Source organism: Danio rerio, chromosome 3, assembly GCF_049306965.1.
Source record: "Danio rerio strain Tuebingen ecotype United States chromosome 3, GRCz12tu, whole genome shotgun sequence".
NCBI lineage: Eukaryota > Metazoa > Chordata > Actinopteri > Cypriniformes > Danionidae > Danio > Danio rerio.
This window is the reverse complement of record NC_133178.1, coordinates 38,160,691-38,181,019: the sequence shown is the minus strand read 5'-3', so window position 1 is coordinate 38,181,019 and position 20,329 is coordinate 38,160,691. Positions and strand designations below refer to the sequence as shown.

The 20,329-nt window shown below is 35.4% G+C and overlaps 1 protein-coding gene and 1 pseudogene across 2 annotated transcripts in view; one reads left to right on the top strand and one right to left on the bottom strand.

Moving 5' to 3' along the window:
• The window catches only part of LOC110438754 (uncharacterized), a 29,562-nt gene that overhangs the window by 2,341 nt on the left and 6,892 nt on the right, over nt 1-20,329 (top strand). Inside the window, exons 1-9 of one of the 2 annotated variants that reach the window (XM_021471864.3) lie at nt 10,005-10,144; nt 10,246-10,344; nt 10,555-10,620; nt 10,718-10,801; nt 12,785-12,921; nt 13,267-13,385; nt 15,184-15,254; nt 17,217-17,294; nt 19,040-19,144. In XM_021471864.3, coding sequence (XP_021327539.3) covers nt 10,072-10,144; nt 10,246-10,344; nt 10,555-10,620; nt 10,718-10,801; nt 12,785-12,921; nt 13,267-13,385; nt 15,184-15,254; nt 17,217-17,294; nt 19,040-19,144 — 832 coding nt within the window. In that variant the 5' untranslated portion in view covers nt 10,005-10,071. Of the gene's footprint in view, nt 1-10,004; nt 10,145-10,245; nt 10,345-10,554; nt 10,621-10,717; nt 10,802-12,784; nt 12,922-13,266; nt 13,386-15,183; nt 15,255-17,216; nt 17,295-19,039; nt 19,145-20,329 lie in introns of those variants that run through there. The other variant, XM_073944911.1, reaches the window with a different exon arrangement.
• Nucleotides 137-3,676, bottom strand: LOC141381251 (uncharacterized; annotated as a pseudogene).

The window sequence follows — 20,329 nt, the reverse complement described above, 5'->3', positions numbered from 1 at the left end:
CAATTCTGTATTATATTATTACGTGGCCAACAATAACAATATAAAAACAGTATCTAATTATTTAATGAGCAAAGTAGCAATATCTGAAGCTGAGGCATTAACTTATAAAGCACACAACACACCAACACGGATCTTAAAACGAAACAAAAGTTTATTGCTACTTTATAACACAAAGTACTAATCTACGTAAAACAAACAAATGCACATACATACACACGCACAAGCAGTTTGAGGAGAGTTATGACTGAGTGGATTCAACTTCTAGCATTTGCTACGTTCTTAGCATTCAATCGATACCAAACATGAAGTATTTCACAAACATTCTGTAGATTTCATTTGTCACTGAGGGCTATTACTCAAGAACTATCTATAACAGTTTTGTTAAACACATGGAACATGTACACACAAAAACCTACAGAAACATAAAGCAAACATACATTACTCAAATAAACACAGTTTTACTGTATGTCCATTAAACTTTGGAAGCGTTTCTGATCGCTTCTGTGTCTGCCTAAGAATGTGTATTCCTTGCAGACGCCAAAGGACAAGCGAACCAAAAGGTACTTCTCAAAAACCGGTTTGGTGGGTTTTTGATTGTAGAGCCTCTTATTGTTTTAGGGTGTAAAGTTAATTAGCACGCAACTGTGATGTTGACTGGCTAGGTATCCTGTGGATTTGCCTTTTGCTGGGTGCCTGTGGATTGCTTTGAAAATGAAATCAATCTCAGACTCGTAGGCACCAACCAATCTTTTAAGGATAACATGGTCTGTGGCTTGTTCGGTTCTGGAACGATCCGTTGACTCCCCACATCCCCCATTTGGATGGTGATGTTCCTGGCATGAACATCGGCAGACACTGGAACAAGAGGCATAGGTAGAGAGAGAACAGACACACAAGACACAAACCACATTTCCATTCCATAGACTGAGTTCTGGTGCAGGTTTTAGCTTAAATTGTTCGGGTTAAGAACACAAGGTGTAGTGTAACATTGCCTGAAATAATTCAAATTTAGTTATTTAGCTAGTTTACTTCATTGCGAGTATGTAGTGGCGCTAGCTTCAACTTAAATGAGCAATAATTCTGCAGCAATTGACACTAATTTGGGAGAAGGAGTCAATCCTACTTTTTCGGCCCTGTGCATGAATTTGCAGGAGTTCCCTGTAGAGGGGACTGGAACTGCAAATTAGTTAGGGAGAGAGAGAAAGAAGGAAATGAATAGGCACAGTGATGCAACAAAACAAGGTAGGTTAAAAACCAGCAATAACAGTGTTGCGTACGTGGAGTGGCTCCTCTCTTACTAGAGGTTGTTCTAGCAGTGCTGTAGAGGAGAAAGTATTAGTGTTGTGTTTAACTAGGTGTTCCCTAGAATGTCAAAGGTTATGTTAGTATGTAGAGGGTAGAACAGTTGATCTGTGTCAAGTTGTGGTCCTCCCCCATTTGTTGTTCAATGATGATGGAGCAGTCAAATGTTCATCCAGTAACGGAGGTAGCGGAGTTTGGCATGGGTCAGGAAGGGTTTCAGGACTGAACTGAGGTTTGTCGGAGAAGTGGCAGACGACCCGAACGGCACTTTTGGGAGCCTGAGGGCTTTCACCTGCAAGTGTTTGTTGGTTCAGGTGGTTGTTGCTTCTCCGCTCGGCGACTAGTCAGGCTGAATCTGCTTTTTCCTTTTCCCGTTTCCTGTCCTCTTCTATGCATTTGAGAAACTCTTTCATCATCAATTTTACCAGTTCTTGAGGGTTAAATCCCGGTGGGGCATTTTCCTCTTGCTGGGATTGAGTCTGAGCGTTGTCAGGGTGGAAGTTTTTGGAGTACCTTCGTTGACTCCTTGGACTTGATGATCCAGGGTTTTGATGTCTTCCCTTAGATGGTGACCAGCTTTTGTTTGACCCCCATTGGTTTCTTTCCTGGTGGTGTTCAGGTGAGCGTCGTTGTCCACGCGGTCCATCCCAGTGACTGTTCCTCTGTTTGAATCTCGTGTCAGCGTAGGAGTTCCGTTGTCTATTAGACGAAGACGCATTCCATGCTGGGGATAGTGGTCTCACGCTGTTTGGGCGTTGGGCACCCTCTAGTGCCAGTTCTGGATTCTGGGTGTTAAAGTCAAGAACTTTTGCAGTTTTAGTGTTCTTCTCTAACACCATCTTTTGTTTGTTGTGGGCTTTCTGTGTCAAATCTCGCAATTGTTGGATGCTCATTGTTCGTGGGCATGCGAGTACTCCGAGATGTTGGCTTACTGCAGGATGGAGGTTTCTCAGGAAGAGAATCTTAAAGTTCAGGTCTTCTTCCATATTCGGTTCGTTGCGAGTTCCGAAAAAGGCTTGCCTGAGTCGGTTGTAGTAAGCATGTGGGGACTCATTGCGAGCTTGTTTTGTCTCCAGAGCACCTAACAGTCCTTGATCTAATTCAGGGTTTGCAAACTCTTTGATGAGGGCTTCTTGGAGCAAGCGATAATCATTCTTTACCCGAGCCGGTTGTCGGTCCAGGAAGCTGCGCACCTCAGTGCTGGATGTGGCTCGAAGCAAGTACAGTCTTTCTTTATTAGAGACATTAGGTCTCATTTCCAGATGGAAATCAATGTCTTTCAAATAAGCGTGGACCTCCAAACCACCTGACACACTTGGAGTAAACTTGCCAATGTTTCTGGCCAGCTTGTCAAGGTCTTTAAGGTCCAGACTGTATGACGATCTGTGACTGGCTATCACAGGCTCTCGTCGCTGTGGGGTAAGGTAAGGCTCTTCAGAAGGTGTTGGTGAAGATCTTCGACGTGGTTTTTCACCTCTTTCAATAGGTGAGAGCTCAGGGACAGGGGATCCCGTCCTGCTTGGCAGGGGCGAGGCTGGTGCACATCTTGTCTTTGGAGGTTCATAGCGCAGTGCGTAGGCATGCCTGAGTTCACTGGCGGACTCCTCTTTGATGTCATCCACTTCCTGCATTAGTCTGTCGATCTCATGTCTTGCTTCGCTCAGGTGAGTTTCAAGGGCTTTGATTCTGGCCTTCTTGTCTCTTAAGTCCACCTTCGCTTCCTTCAGTAGCTGTTCAGCGTAATCTAGCTTGTTAGCGACGTCAGCGTGGTCTGCTCTGGCTTGTTCTCTTTCTTCTGTGATTGCTGTTAAAGCTTCTTGTAGTTTGTCGATCTCCTCTGTGGTACCTTCATCCACCTCACTTGGTTGTTCCAGACGTTCCTGAGCCTCTAGCTCTAGCTGCTCGATGCGGGCTTGCAGGCGTGTCAGCTTGTGTTGGAGTTGGGAGGCGTGTCTGTCACTCAATTTGAGGGTGGCTATGAGTGTGTGACTCAAAGTACCAGTGATTTTGGCCAGCTCCTTGTGGTTGAAGCTTTGACTTGGGTCTTGCTTCATGATGCTGTCGTATGTTCTCATCCAATTGGTTTTGCGTCAGGTGCTGTAGTGTTTCGTCAGCTTTAGGGAGGAGACTGCCTGTTACAACGCTCAGCCATGTTTCCAGGTCCTTCCAGTGGCCAACAGGATCTTTGGAGTGAGCCATGTTTTGCGGCGGGGGGAGGACTTAGGATTTTAACTGACACAGACCTTGAAAAGAGATAGAGAGGAGAAAGAAAAAAAACAAGGTAGAACAATGCAAACAGAAAAGGAGAAATGTTAATGTGCAATGTTAAGTGTGTACTAATGTTGAGTTAAGTGTGGTTCTCTGGAACTGTGGCCCTCTGGTGGGTACGCGTGTCTAACTGGTAGTCTCTGTGGAAAGAGTCAGTAGCACAGACACAGTGAGAGAACAAAGAAAACAAAAGTGATAAGGAGACTAAGGAGTAGGGTGAAAATCTGTAGTTTCCACTTTCCTAGAGAGAGGGTTCCTTTAGCTTTTGTTAAATATAAAAATAAGATTTCTAAATACCAGGACTGAAGTTGCTATTAACTTTCTTCTGAAGTGACAGAAAGTAGGACAACAATAACAGTATTGGCTTCTGAATAGGATTGACTCCGTACACCAAATAAATTGTTTCTGGATGCGCGTTTAGAATTGGATCTAACGACGCCTATCTTCTGGGTGACCTGATGAGTGAGAAAGGAGGGGTGAGATCAGACAATTTTAACAATTAAAAGTGTTCAAGTGTCCCAAACATCTATTAAATGTTTCTAAAATTCTCTGCTTTTTGACTCTCACAAGCACAATCCTTAAACCAGCATCAATAGTCTAGTTAAAAGAAGATAGTAAGTAAAGAGAGAGAACAAAGGAGTTAGTTTTCTCTTAGCATTAGGTGTATTTAGGATGTCAAAGCGGTGGCGCTGTTGAGTTGACACTACAAGAAGTGTTGGTTTTATTGTGTTATATAGTAACTGCTTAGCCTACGTAGTAGAAAAATCTGAATTTTCCTTTTGTAGTTTGGCTAATTGGAGGGCTACTGCTCTAAGACTAGGCTCAATGATGGCTTAGGTTGGTACCGTTACAGCTCACTGGGCTGGACTGTCCAATTGCATCAATGAAGCAGCAGGGGGAGCACTGTCTGTTAGCAGGCTTAAAATAAACTGAATTTAATAGACTAAATTCAATTTTGAATTGAACTTAACTTTAAATCTGAAACGTGGTAATAACTTTTATAAGTTATCTTTAAAATTGATAAGAACACTTATGACAAAATTTTATTAATAATTGTTATTAAAATGATAGAGCCATGCATAAATGAACCATTAATGAAATTAAAATTTCAAAACAATGAAGCTGGTTAGAGTAACATTTAATGCAGTTTATCATTAAATCAAACAATTATAATTTATTTAATCAGTGAGTCTTATCCGTATAAATCAACAATTATAGGAAATGGGTGTTCCTAGATGTTGATGAATGGAAAAAGTATTGATACTTGTACAGGTCAGAGAGCATTAATTTATAGTCATGAAAACAAAACTATAATTCATCACTAATAAAACCAACAGCTTATATGAGTTCAAACTGATCAAATTCAACAGTCCAAGTACAGCAGGAAAAACAAAAATAAAATAAAATGATGGTGATTAAACTCAGCAGTTAGATCGTGCACACTTTGATTAACTTTGCATTTGTTAACTTTTCCAAGGTGAGTAAAGAGAAATAACTGAGATGCAAGAGTTATTTCAAACATCAGCCATACAATGCATTTAAGACCACTAAATGCTACGTGCTATCTATTAGCCTTCGCTGCTACTGGAAATGCATAGACTTCAATGCAAACGCGTTAGCGTTAGTTTAGCTTAGCTTCACGCTATGCTCTTTGTTTACAATTCAAGCTGGCGCTGGTGGACTGCACATGCGCGCTTGAATGTAATTCCGGCAAGTCTCTCTGTACTTCCGGACCAGGGTTGCTGCTATGGCAACGACCACAAAGTGGAATAATAGCAAATTTCACAGTATCACTTGAGATGGCGGCGCATCTCACACTGTTCAAACAAAAAGCACTAGTTAGATTTTATATCTTAACAGTACTGAACGATTCTCAACTTATGAAAGTGAGATAAATTAATCAACAGGATTTCTGAGATTAATACAAATCGTGACAGAGATATGGGGGATCTCAGCACTCTGTGTTAAGTCTGTTTAGACTGCAAACACATCCGTGGATTCAAACCACAATTTCAATTGATCAATTTCAAAACTTCTCCTATAAACTACGCTAGGCAGCTCTCTCTGAGCTCCGCGTTTTAAATAATTTACTAAGTATTAGCAAATTACAGGGCAACACGAATTTAGTTAGCTATGCTAAATCAGTTACCAGGAGAAAACACAGCTGAGTTTCCATCCGGGAATCGCGGCGTACGAAATCATACTGTGAAGGCCTTATATAACGTTATGAGATAAGCACAAAGGAATACGCTTTGTCTTTCTCTACATGCGCTTTAGAGCGGCTTACAGTGTGTCTCGGCGGACAATATAAATGAAGTTTTACTTTCTTAACAACACTAAATGCAGTCAAGCAATAAAACAAATGGTACCACAATGAAATTGTGCAGTAGCAAACTTTTGTTCCCTCTAATCTATTCTTTCCGGACAAAAATAGAAAAGATTAACAACGTGATTTCTGGGTTTTGTGCTTTAAAAGTTAGATCTGCTTGCCCGCATTCTCCACCACTATGTAAGAATCAGCTCTTTGGTTTAAATCATGTTAAACTTTGGGGATTCGAATCAAAGATTCGAACATGATTCACATAGAATTATTTAAAGCTTACACTTAACTTAAGTATTTGTCCAGCAAATAGAACGTTTAGTGTAAAGCAATTCTGTATTATATTATTACGTGGCCAACAATAACAATATAAAAACAGTATCTAATTATTTAATGAGCAAAGTAGCAATATCTGAAGCTGAGGCATTAACTTATAAAGCACACAACACACCAACACGGATCTTAAAACGAAACAAAAGTTTATTGCTACTCTATAACACAAAGTACTAATCTACGTAAAACAAACAAATGCACATACATACACACGCACAAGCAGTTTGAGGAGAGTTATGACTGAGTGGATTCAACTTCTAGCATTTGCTACGTTCTTAGCATTCAATCGATACCAAACATGAAGTATTTCACAAACATTCTGTAGATTTCATTTGTCACTGAGGGCTATTACTCAAGAACTATCTATAACAGTTTTGTTAAACACATGGAACATGTACACACAAAAACCTACAGAAACATAAAGCAAACATACATTACTCAAATAAACACAGTTTTACTGTATGTCCATTAAACTTTGGAAGCGTTTCTGATCGCTTCTGTGTCTGCCTAAGAATGTGTATTCCTTGCAGACGCCAAAGGACAAGCGAACCAAAAGGTACTTCTCAAAAACCGGTTTGGTGGGTTTTTGATTGTAGAGCCTCTTATTGTTTTAGGGTGTAAAGTTAATTAGCACGCAACTGTGATGTTGACTGGCTAGGTATCCTGTGGATTTGCCTTTTGCTGGGTGCCTGTGGATTGCTTTGAAAATGAAATCAATCTCAGGGCCTACTCACACTATGCCATCCGTACCGTGCCCAGGCCCGTTTCCCGGATCGTTTGAGAAGTGTGAGTGCGCTGAATCGGGCTCAAGCACGGTTCACTTGGCCGGCCCTGGCCCGGTTGGAAGAGGTGTGCCTGAGCGCGGTACACTTGGGCTTTGGCGCGGTACGCTTGTGTGTGAGCGCGAAACGCGCCAAAGCCCGAAACCGAAAGCGAGACGTGACTTTTAAGGGACTGTTTGATATGGATTTATTAATCATTCTTACTGTTCAGTGATCGCAAACTGCCGTAGTTTATTAAAGACGAGAACTCCTCACAGCATGACAGCTGCGCGCCTTCAGCAGATCTCCTCATTCCTGCAGCACGAGAGCTTTGATTGTTTACGAGCGCCAAAAGTGGCGGATCTGTTCGGTAAAATATCTGACTGTGTCCCCGCATCCCTAAGGACTGTTTGGCGAAATATTTGACTGCATGTCACTGCATAACAAACGACTGAAAGGATATAACTAGAGAAATCTCCACTGTGCTGCTAAATGAGAGCGTATGGCAAGCCGTTTTAACATTTAAACCTTGTTCTGACTATCCATAAATATATTTAGAGATATAATTATATATTTTGACAAGTCATTATTATAATTCGACTTGTCAGAATGACAATTAGAGATATCTGCAATTACAATTGTACTAGTACGAAATCAGATTGGAGATATCTGCAAATATATTATGACTAGTCATATTCCTCCATTGACTTCCATTGAAAAATATTTGCAGATATCTCTGAGTTTTGACTCGTCAAAAATCCAATTCAAGATATCTACAACTGTAATTCGACTAATAGTAAATTAATTAGAGATATCTTCAAATATATTTGTAAATATCTCTAAATATTACGAATTAAAGACATCTGTATGACTAGTAAAACTCAGTTAGAGATATCTCTAATTACAATTGTGACGAGTCAAAACTCATTTAGAGATATCTGCAAATATTTTTCAATGCAAGTCAATGGAGGAATATGACTAGTCATAATATATTTGCAGATATCTCCAATCTGATTTCGTACTAGTACATTTGCAATTGTAGATATCTCTAATTGTTATTCTGACTAGTCGAATTATAATTATGACTAGTCAAAATATAATTAGAGATATCTCTAAATATATTTATGGAGTCAGAACAAAGATTTAAATGCTAAAAAGGCTTGCCATAGAGAGCGCTTCTGAACAGCGCAGCAGCGATGACGTAAGCGTGCCGTGGCCCGGTATGGTGTGAGCGCGGGCCGTCGGGGGAGACGGGAGGGGGGACAAGCGTGCTTTGGCCCGGTTCGAGGCAACTGTACCTAGTGTGAGTACGGCCTCAGACTCGTAGGCACCAACCAATCTTTTAAGGATAACATGGTCTGTGGCTTGTTCGGTTCTGGAACGATCCGTTGACTCCCCACAATATGTATAAGATATATAAACATAAATTATATATATATGTGTGTGCGTGTTTGTGCGTGTGTGTGTGTGTGTGTGTGTGTTTATACATACATACATACATACATACATACATACATACATGCATTCATACATACATACATGCATGCATACACTCTTGTCAGCGGCAGTTTTGTGTAATAATGATTGTATGAAAGAGTTTATGACAATCCTGCAGGACCCCATTGTGGCATAGCTCATTCATCAGCCTGACAGAAAATGATTGGAGATTAGTTTTTTCACAGTTCTGATTTGTTCGCATGTTTCAGCGGTAAGAGCGATTGTGTCAGTGTGGTGGTTCTTCTCTTGGTTCTCCTCTTCCTGTCTCTTCTGGCTGATGTGGTGTTGGTGTTTTTTTGTGAGAGTCTCATAAAATATTGCTTTTATTTTGCTCTCTGCATCAGTTTCATATTTATCTTTATTCACAGATTATACCAAAAACTTCTGAATAAAAAAAGTATCTTGTATGTTACATAATCTTGAACTAGACTGTAAAAAACCTGTGAAAAAAATATTGGTAAAATATCGGACGTTAAATTACTGAAATGTGTCCTTAAGAAATTAAAATATCAGATGTTAAATAACAGAAGTTTTCGCTAAAAGTAAAATCTTGGATGTTAAATTACAGGAACTTTCCGTTCTATAAAAAAAACATAAAATATCTGACATTAAATTACAGAAATAGTCTGTAAAAACATTTAAATATCAGACTTTAAATAAAGAAACAAACAAAAAAAAAAAGTAAAACTATCGGAGGTAAAATTACAGAAACTTTACATAATAGAAAAAGTTAAATATTGACTGGTAAATTACAGAAATTTTCCATTAAAAAATGTAAAGTGTCGGGCATTAAGCTACAGAAATTTTTGTAAAAAAAAAAAACAAACTTAAAATATCAGAGAATAAATGGCAGAAATTTAACGTAAAAAAAAAACTTTAAATATCGGATGTTCAATTACAGAAAGTTAACGTAAAGAAAACAAACAAACAAATAATCGGACGTTAAATTACAGATTTGTTGTTTTTTGCTAGATTTTCTGTATTTTCTTGACCTTATAATATTTATTATGGAATTGTACATAAATATATTTGAAAGTAATTTAAAAGCCAAAATTATAAATTTTGAACAGTGCTATAATTCAAATGGTCAGTCATGAGTGCAAAACTGTGTTTTAATCATTTATTCACCAAAAATGACCATGATTGCAACGAAATTGAAAAAAAATGTCCAAAAGATAAAATGGTAAAAAATTATAATATAGCAACAAGTAACCTGCAGTGTCAAATGCCAATTTTTTGAAGCGTACCTAAAGTTCTGTGGTTGCTGATTTTTTTTTACCAGTCACATCTCTTTGTGTGAAGTGTGAACAGCAAGAAGCCTCTGCTTCAGTAAGAAATAGACTGAAAATGTATTTTTTTCCTAACATAAAAGATAACACCAATATTAATTTATGATTGCAGTTAATTAGAGTATGATATTGGCAATGAGGTAAAACCATTTTGGTGCAGTATAATAATAAACACATATAACTACCACTGAGCATTTCACAAAATGTCTTCAACTACTAATAATAAAACAGGAAATGATGACAGGAAATATCACCAGTTTAAACTCATCCTGCATGAAAACTTCATAGCTTCATTTCTTTTATGATCTTTAAGATGCTTGAGCCTGTCTATTACAATACCAGATCCATCTCAAAATCAGCACAGAAACATGGAAGTAAGTGTAACAGTGTGCAATTAAGGGGAAACCAATTCATATCACTTTGATCTTTTATTTTACAGCTATTTTTGTGTGTGTGTGTGTTCTTGTTATTTTAGATGGAAATTGCTGTGTTGAAAATGGAGTTGTCGTCTGTGTGGGGGTTTTCTCTGGTCTCCTCCTGTCTCTGCTGGCTAATGGCATGTTGGCCTATTTGTGTGAGTATCTACCTGTTATTACATTTTGTTACAGTTCACACAACGTTCACACAATAACGTTAAAATTGTTTTTGTTTATTCTACACACTTTATTCGTTCGTCGTAAACTTAAAAAATCACTTCTAATCACAGTTTGCTAACATAGCATAGTTAATATACTTAAACTCAAACACTGTAGTAATATGTTGTGTTTTGTTTGTTTGTTTACAGGTTATTACAGTGATGGGCCAGACGGGCTGATGAGTTGTGAACCAGTAACAAACTGCTCCTATTTAAGTACAAACCCCACATTCTCTATGCTTGCTTAAAAAAAACAAATCATAAACCAACGCTCATTACTTCTAATGTATAATTGTATTTATTTCTATGCTAGACACTGATGACGATGCTCACATCAAGGAGTTCTTTCAGAAGGATAAGAAGAACCGCTCTCAGCCACTTCACTGTCCAAATAAAAGCAAGTAATTTTCTTATGTTATTTTCCATCAGAATAAAGCTCTTCAGAAATATCAAAAATATATTTAAGGTTATTAGTAAATATTGCATTAATAGTTGCAGATTAAGGGATTCGCATACAAAAAAGTAACAGATAACATTTTTATTTTTTACAATATGTATGTTAAACAAATAATTAAAAAACTCTTTGAGGCATTGACATGCTTTCATAAAGTGTTTGATGGAAATTAATCTTCAAAATACACATTACATTTTTTTTAATCACATTTCATAATATATATTTTTGTCTATGGGTTTCAATTCACTAAAAAAGTGTCAGATAATACTTTTATACCTCACAATATGTATATCAAACAATTAATTAAAAAAAAATTCTATGGGTTTTAAGTACGATACAAAATAAAGCCAAGTGATTTAAGATAAAAGCCATTGTCTGATTTTTTAGTGCCTTCTTTGGTAGCTTTAAAAATGAAGTTGAACACTACTGTATTTAATTTGTTTTTTGAAATTCAACCCATATAAATTGTTTTACAGAAATATTACAAAAATATATATTTTTTAGTGTACACAGCAAACTTTTATTGGTCTTACTTCACAAATAGGCTCCATTAGTTATTGTATTTACTAATATGAATAACACATTTATTGCAGTATTCATTCATATTTGTTATAAAATGATTCAAAAATGTAAGTTGTTCATGGTAAGTTCATGTTGACTAACATTAGCAAACAATTTTTAACTCATTAGAATTTGGATTATGGTTAATAAACTCTAAAAACGTTGAGTTATTTATTTAACCTAATGATTGAGTTAAACATTTAGTGCTTTTTTATCTTTATTAGGTTATTTATTAATAACTCAATCAGTTGGGGTAAAATTTTGAATTTCAACAGACAACTGATTTAACTGACACAAAACAGCTTTTATTGCATTATAAAGCTAATTTAAGCTGTAACGCAATAATATTGTTGTAATTTTTTATCAAATTACCTCTCCGTGTCGTGGTTTTTATACTCGTTTCACCATCCAAGATCATCTTTTAGAAGCGTTTGGACGTGGTTAAAATGTATTGCACATTGACAGTGAGTGGAGCCTGCTGCAGCTGCTAGACAGTCTCTACAGCACACAGAGCTCCATATTCTGCTCCATCAACAGAGAATTTTCTGTTTGCTCAGTTTACAACTGTCTGCACTTTGTTCTGTTTCTTCGTTGTTTGTGATTCCTGATTTATTTTAACAAAAGTGTCTGGAACTAAAATGAAATGGAAATAAAGCATTTTCAATATTTTTTTAAAACTGTGTGTTATTTATTTACCCAGCCATAACTATAAACTATAAATTAATAGTAGTACTGGTAATAGTAGCAATAGTATTAACAGAATAGAACAAAAATAACATTTAATTATAATAACCCAATGCATTGGGTTAAATTTTAAAGTCCAATGCATTGAGTTAAAATAACCTTTTGTCGGGAAGGTGCTGTAATAATGTATAGTTGGGTTATATGTTAGAGTATTTTTAACCCAACTATTTTAACAGAATAAATGCTTTACAATCCTTCTTAGTTTGAAACCTTCTTGTAAACCGTGATCTGTATTCTGAAGGTTTAACAGAGGTTTATGTTCATACATAATTTGTCTGATTATATTTTAAACTACAAACAAAACTGTGTTTGTCTGTTTCAGTATTTTCTGAATTATGTAGTAATGAAAATAGCTTTCCCAAAACATTTGACTCTAATATGCTGAACAAAATTACAAAAATATAAAATCTGACTTCATAAAATAGTAGCATTTTTGTGCTAGAAATGTATGCAAAATAGCACATTTCATTTTAAAATGGTATCTGCACATTTAAACATAATATTTTATAAATGTTAATACAACATATTAATACAGAAAATGTTATTGTTAATGTATGGTGTAACTTATGGTTGATATTTTTATTTGCAATAATATTTGCCTTAAACATTCCACATTTGTAGATTTTCCAGAGACTTGGATCAAAAGTGAGGGCGGATACTATGTCTTCTCCTCTGATGTGATGGACTGGAGCAGCAGCAGAAACCGCTGTCTGGATCTGGGTGGAGGTCTGGTCATCATCAACAGCCATAAAGAACAGGTACACAGATATTATATTACTAAATTCCAATTCTAATTTCCAATGAAGACATAAGACACACTTCACCCCAAAATGAAAATTTGTTCATCTTCTTTAATTTATCCTCCGCTTGTTCCAAACCTGATTGAGTTTCATTGTTTTGAACACAAAAGGAAATTCGAGGAATGTTGTAAATGTTAATGGCTACAGGTTTTTAACATTCTTTAAAATATCTTCTTTTTGTTTAACAGAAAAATGAACTAAAATAAATGTTTGGAATCACTTGAGGGTGGATTTAATTTTTAGTTGAACTGTCTCTTTAATGTATGAAACAAGTTATTGATTAAATAATCTCTGTCTTTGTAGGAAACTCTTGCCAAGCATGTCCGCACTGTTGGTCTGAATGCATTATTTTGGATTGGTTTAACTGATAGTCAGACTGAAGGTGATTGGCGGTGGGTGGATGACACCAATTTACAAAGAAGGCAAGTATTATTTTATTATATGTCTGTGTTGATAAATGTATCTGATGTGTCAAAAGTTCCTTTCATTTTTAAATAGTTTCATATTTATTATGATATATTGGGGGTTTATGTTATCTGTCTGCATTACAAAATTGCGATGTAAATTTTAAGTTCCTTCAACTGGAATTACATACAACAAATGTATAATGTACAATAAACTGAATCCATTCACTATAAAAAATAATATAAAATCCTTAAATATGATAGAAGGTTGCTGGTTTGAGTCCCGGCTGGGCCAGTTTGCATTTCTGTGTAGAGTTTGCATGTTCTCGATATGTTTGCGTGGGTTTCCTCCGGGGGCTCCGGTTTTCCGCACAGTCCAAACCCACGCGCTATAGGTGAATTGAATTACTGGGTTGCAGCTATAAAGGCATTCGCTGCATAAAACATATGCTGGAATAGTTGGTGGTTCAATCCGCTGTGGCAACCTCTGAAATAGAGACTAAGCCGAAGGCAAATGAATGATTGAGCGTTGGATTTTAATTATGTATGACAATATAATTTTCAACCATTTTGTGCTTTAGCTCAGGATGCAAACCTCAAGCCTGATACCACATGGCATGTTTAAGAAAACTTTGATATTTTCTGCTTATTATTGTTTTTAAAATGTGAATGAGAGAGAAATTTTTCCATTTTGTAACCAATGTTTTATTAACACACACACACACACACACACACAAAGATGAAAATTACACCTAATTATTTTAAAGATCATTGTTTGATTCAGGAGGCACAAACAGTCACAGGCACAATCTCCTATAAATGAGGCACAATTATTATTATTAAAATTCAACACCCCTGATATATTTTTTGTTTAGTTCATTGGACATCAAGTACTTCCCGAACATTGTACTAACATAAAATACAAAAAAAAAAGAAAAAAGTTAATTACTGGAGATTTCATTTCAGTAACAGATTTTAAACCAATAAAACATCCTAAAGCTTTATCTAAAGCTTGCAATGTTACAAAAGATTTAAAAATTTTAATTAGTATGTGCAATCCCTACTTTTTACACACAATTTGCTAAAATATCACTAAATCTGAAAAAAAAAAAAAAAACATTGTAAATGTGGCTTATGTCTGTGTCTAGAGTGAAATGATGCCATGCTGCTTTTCAGTGGATTTTTTTTTAAATTACTACTTGCTGAGCCTTACGGCTATCTGATTGGATGACAATTGTCCACGCTCATGGACTGCAGGCTTTAAATTAGAAATGCTCAAAAAACACAAAAAACATGGGCTGCCGTGATGTCCATTGTAATAGACACAGGGTTTAAAAGGGTTAAAGTAAATTGTTTCAAGATAAAATGTCCATAAATACACATAAATCATTATTTTTTAGAGATAATCTTAATATAATGTGTTGTTATTCAAAACTGTTTCATTAAAGTATTTTTTGTAAAATAATAGAAAATTTATCTTGGATTTATCTTGATATTTATTAGATTAATTCTGCAAAAACAACAACAACAAAAAACAAGTTTTTCTAAAATCAGCCATGTGTTTTGAATTAAACATTAAAAGTATAACACAACAAAATGACTAAAACGTTACACATAATTAGAAATAAACTAAAATATGAAAATAAGTAATATTAAAAATAATAATACAATGTACATTTACAAGAGGTGCTCGGAGACATTAAAATAATGGTATAAACAGACATATGGCAGCTTGTTATACAGTTTCACAGTTGTCGTCGTTCCTTTATTCATTTGTTCATTCATTCTTTCATTCATTCATTCATTTTATTCTCAGTTTCTGGGATAAACCGCCTGATGACAACAAAGATGCAAATCCTCTGGGTGAAGACTGTGTTGTTCTGAATGGTAAAATTGAGGCGGCAAGCTGGGGAGATGTTTCTTGCTTAAGGAAGGAAAGAAGCATATGTGAAATTCCATGCCTGTAATGAAATACCTAATAAAAGGTTTCTGTTTGTCATATACATGTGCTTTTGAAATATTCTTTATAAACATCTCAAAGAGGAATGTGAAGATTAAAGGAAAGTGCTACAATTAATTATTCAATTAATGTCACTATTTAGTGTCTTAAATAAGTTGTAAACATGCAGAAAAACTAAAAGGTAACATTTTATTTTGATGGTCTATTTGAGTATTAGTAGACTGTCTGCTTAATATCTGCTGAAACTGCTTTTTCAACAGAGATTTAACTGAAACTTTGCAAGTGCATGTTAAATTACACTAACCCTAACCCCAATTTAACAGTCTACCTATAATCAAATGAGAATTAGTTGGCATGAGATGCAATGTAAATTAAAATTCAAGAAACGGACCATCAAAATAAAGTGTGACCAAGTAAATTGCTAAAATAGCATTTTTCAAAGAGGGTGGTGATGTTTTTTTTTTTTTTTTAGATTATTTGACATATTTTGTGCGCATTTAATCTCTGTTTTGAAAACTTTAACAATAGAGCAGGCAATTCTTTTGACCCACACTTTTCCAATTTGACTTCCGGTTTTATTATGTGCATTTTTTTAGTTGGATCAAAGAAACTTGTATGATCATCTTAACTTACATTAGTCAAACTGACTAAAATATGAAATTCAACTTTTTACAACTAAACAAAAATTAGCTGAAACTTCAATAATATTACACATTACAGCTCTTTCAGTCTCTCCTAATGAGCTGATGATCTGAATCAGGTGTGTTTGGTTAAGGAGGTGTGGAAAATGTGCAGAGCTGGTGGTCCTCCAGGAATGTGGTTGAGAAACACTGACAGAGAAACACTGTCATAAAAACATTTTGTTTCATGACTTTTAAATTTTTTTTTTTTTTACAGTGAAGGCATACACCACATATTTCAGTGTGATCTTTTTACAATATGTATTAATAATATTAAATTTTTTTGTATTTTGATAGACTAATATAATCAGGTGTATGTTATAATTTTATTTTACAGCTTATACATTTTAAGATTCTGGTTTTGTGCCTTTGAAGTGGTTATTCTGGAATAATTTGCCTCTTCATGTTAGGCAGGCCACTACCCTTTTTGTTTATAAATCTAATCTTAAAACCTTTTTTACTCTTTGGCTTTTAATGCCATACAGGACTCTTACATCTGTTGTATTTATACTTTGTTTTAGATGGTGTATGTGTGTAAAGCCCTTTGATAAGCACTTCTTGTGTTTAGTGCTTTACAAATAAACTTTGACTTGACTTTAATTAAATATGTTGTGAGACCAACTGCTGTATCTGAAAAGCACAAAGCAATATTTATTTTATGTGTCTTTTTATGTCATATTGCTTGCTTTTTGCTTCTTGTTTCTATTTTTAATAGCAAAAAATAAATTAAATAAAAATAAAAAGATTTTGTAAGATATATCATTATATTTAACTGCTGTGTTCCTCTTTGGGATCACATTTTTAATGAGTTTCTATTGCATTTCTGTCAAATGTCAGTTTGTTTGTCTTCTCAAATAACAAAAACACATTAAGAATAATTAATAAACAAAATGAAGGCTCATTATTTACGGTTATACAGGGGTTATAATCCATTTATAAAAGGGAAAGCACTTCTCTTTCTCTTGTGTTGACTTAAATTTCAGTTACGTTTAGTAGGCCTACTTCATATGAATACCGGTGTTTTTATGTTTTGTGTCTATCTCTGTAATTACTACAGAGACAAGACACAAACCTCAACAGAGCAATGTCTAGGAAGTCGACAACCTCATAACCAATGCAGCTGAGAGGAAATGACTCTTAGCTTCCACTGGTGTACACACTGACGCTCACAGACACCTAATCAGAGCACTTCTCATTATCTTTCTGCAGCACGTATAATGGGGAAAAATGACATGTCCGATCATATTTATGACAACACCAAATGGATGAACAAGAACTCTTGTGGAAGTAAGTGCTTGGTTATTTTTCGCCTTGATCAAATTTGTGTCTAGCAAAGGCTTCTGGTTATGAAAATATAGGACGAGGCTCTGTTTTGATGTTCTTGCATATAAAACTTGGGAATGTGTTGCAAGCATTGGGTTTTGAGTGTTTAGGACAAGGGAGCCTGATTCCAATCCATATCTATTGATTTGTTTGTATCATATATACACTCATTAGCAATAAACTGTAAGTGCTCGCACAGGTAATAAATAAAATCATATGTTTTCATGCAGCAGCAGCTCATTGATACCCTGTCAGTTATGGATAAATTCATTCATTTATTTGATCTCCTTCTTCAGTTACACTTCACCGCTGGAGACAGAATGTTATGGAATGCATATTATCAACTTCTCTGTTTTTTTCTCGAATCTGATTGGCTGATAACCATGAGATATTAAAGTAATATCAGCACTCCTAAAGCCTCATCACCTTTGTGAAGGCCTATTATCAAAGACTATACTTTAATAATGGCGGAAGAAAGTAGTTACTGATGCAAAAGGGTTTCTGAGACTGAGACTGTTCTTTTTTTGAATGCACAAATTATGCTGTCGAACTGGTGCTGAAACGCAATGTCACACTTGTTGCAGTGTGATATCACGCTGCTACTTGTGTGAAATTGCTCATTTATACACCTTAGTCTATTTTATGAGTGTTTGTGAGGTGTTTTTTTACAAAAAAATATTACTATAAAACTGTATTTTTTCCTATAGATAATATTTATACATTTATTCATAATAACTCCTGCGTTTGTCCAAAAACTTGTCGTGACATAGATTACTGAGCTCTATAGAGAATGGAAATCTACATCATGTTGAGTTGCATTTCATCATGTTTTATGCCAGCTCAAGAGCGCAAAATTGGATCCAGGTTCCTGTGTCCCAAATTCCCAGAATGCATATAATGTACCCATAGTGGCCATAACAACAGTTGCACAATGTGTATTGAATAGTAAACTGACAAAATATACAATAATTAGTTTAACTTATTTTAGATTTACACAAAATTCCTGATAAATATATGGTTTAAAACCATCTGTTTGCTTGTTGGCAAGATAATTGATAAGTTGGCTAAAGCGCATTTGTTTTAAATGCAAATAGTTGGGTTTTTTTCCAGAGTTTTTTCCAAGTATTAACTATTTTGAGCAATAGTCTCAAACTCAGTTCTTGGAGGGCCACAGCTCTGCATAGTTTATCTCCAACCACCTCCAACTCACACCTGCTTAATAGTCTCTAGCAGTCTTGAACACCTTGATTAGTTGAATTAACTGTTTTTGATTAGGGTTAAAGCAAAACTGTGCAGAGTTGTGGCCCCCCAGAAATCGAGTTTGAGACCTATGATTTTAAGACATCATTGGTTTTTAATCAAAAATAAATTAGGAAAAAAAAGGCATTGATGTGTTCATATTTTAAAAAGTTCTCTCAGTGAAAAGATTATTATTATTTTTTTAATAAACGGCATGATTTATTCATGCTGGGAAGTGGGAACTCAAGTAATTCTTGCATGAGTTTTGTGTAGAAACAAGAAAACTGCATAACATTTGAGACGCAAAAGTTTTTTGTAAAGGGTAAAATACTGTAGCATATATGGTGTTTTTTTCTTACAACATATTCTTTGTTCAAAACCGGTGTAGCTTTACTTTAGTGAATTAAAGTTCTTTTTATAAATTGTTCTCTTGTAGTCTACAACTTTAAAATTGGAATTTTCTATTGTAGAAAAGAAATCTACTGGAGAGAAGAAATGTAGCCATATCTGTGTGGTGGTTCTTGCAGTTTTTTTCTTCCTTTCTCTGCTGGTAAATGGGATGCTGACATATTTCTGTGAGTATTGTTTTACAGGAACTCTGCCTTTATTTAGATGCACACAGTCCTAACCCAAACAACCAAAGATTACTAAAAGATGGAAAACAAAAGATTAAATTAACATAGAACTACATGGAATCTTAAATTAATTAAACTGTAAATACTTAAGTGGTTTTAAGTGGCAGACATAGTGATTTAGGGGCCCTAAGCAATTCCAGGCCACAGCATTAAAAAAAAAAAAAAAAAAAAAAAAAAAAAAATATATATATATATATATATATATATATATATATATATTTTAATTTAAAGTATAGTTTATGTATTTTAATATTTTCAAGAACATTTATGTTTAATTCACACAAAAAAAAAGGTTTAAAAACTGTACAGCAGGGGTGTCCAAACTTGTTCGAGATGGCTGTATGGCATTGCACCGTTTTTGAGTACTTTGAGGCATGGTAGAGACCGACGGCATTACCTGCAGCTCATTACAAAGAGTAACGTTAGGAACGATACAGCACAGACACATGAGCGTCTCTAAAAATCTCCAGTAAGACCTAAAAACATTCGCTAGTCGCTTTTTTGAAAATTTGGCGCTAGGTTGGTCTGAAAAGTCAAGTTGGCAACACTGGCTGGCACTGTATTGATTGAAGCGTTCAAACCTCATGTGCAGTACAGATGGAATGCTCCATTATTTATGGGGGCCCCCAGTTTTGAAAAGAAGTAATAACAACGAATGCTTAACAGTTATACACAGATTTTACAACATACGATAGAATATGTATGAAAGAGCTTCATTAATTAATTTAAGCTTCTTGGCATTGGTCAGGTCCCCTAATTTCCTGGGGCCCTAAGCGGCCTCTTAACTCGCTTATTGGTTAAGTCCGCCCCTGAGGGCATTGGATTTCCCAACGCTATCTCACAGCAATTCATAAGTTTTTGATTTAGTGTCTAATTTGTATGAAATCGATCTAATTCGTACATTTTAGTATGATTTGCTTATCCCCAATGACATTTGGGGTTGGGTGCCCCTCCTTTTCAAAATCGTACATTTTCTGAACTCGAGTTAGCCATTAACTTTGCAAAACGAAAAATAGTTGAATTACCTCATGATAGTTGCACGTTTTCCAGGCTGAATTTCCACACAATTTTCAAGTAAAGTCAACGGGTGGGGATAAGAGATCAGGTAACACTTTACAATAGCAG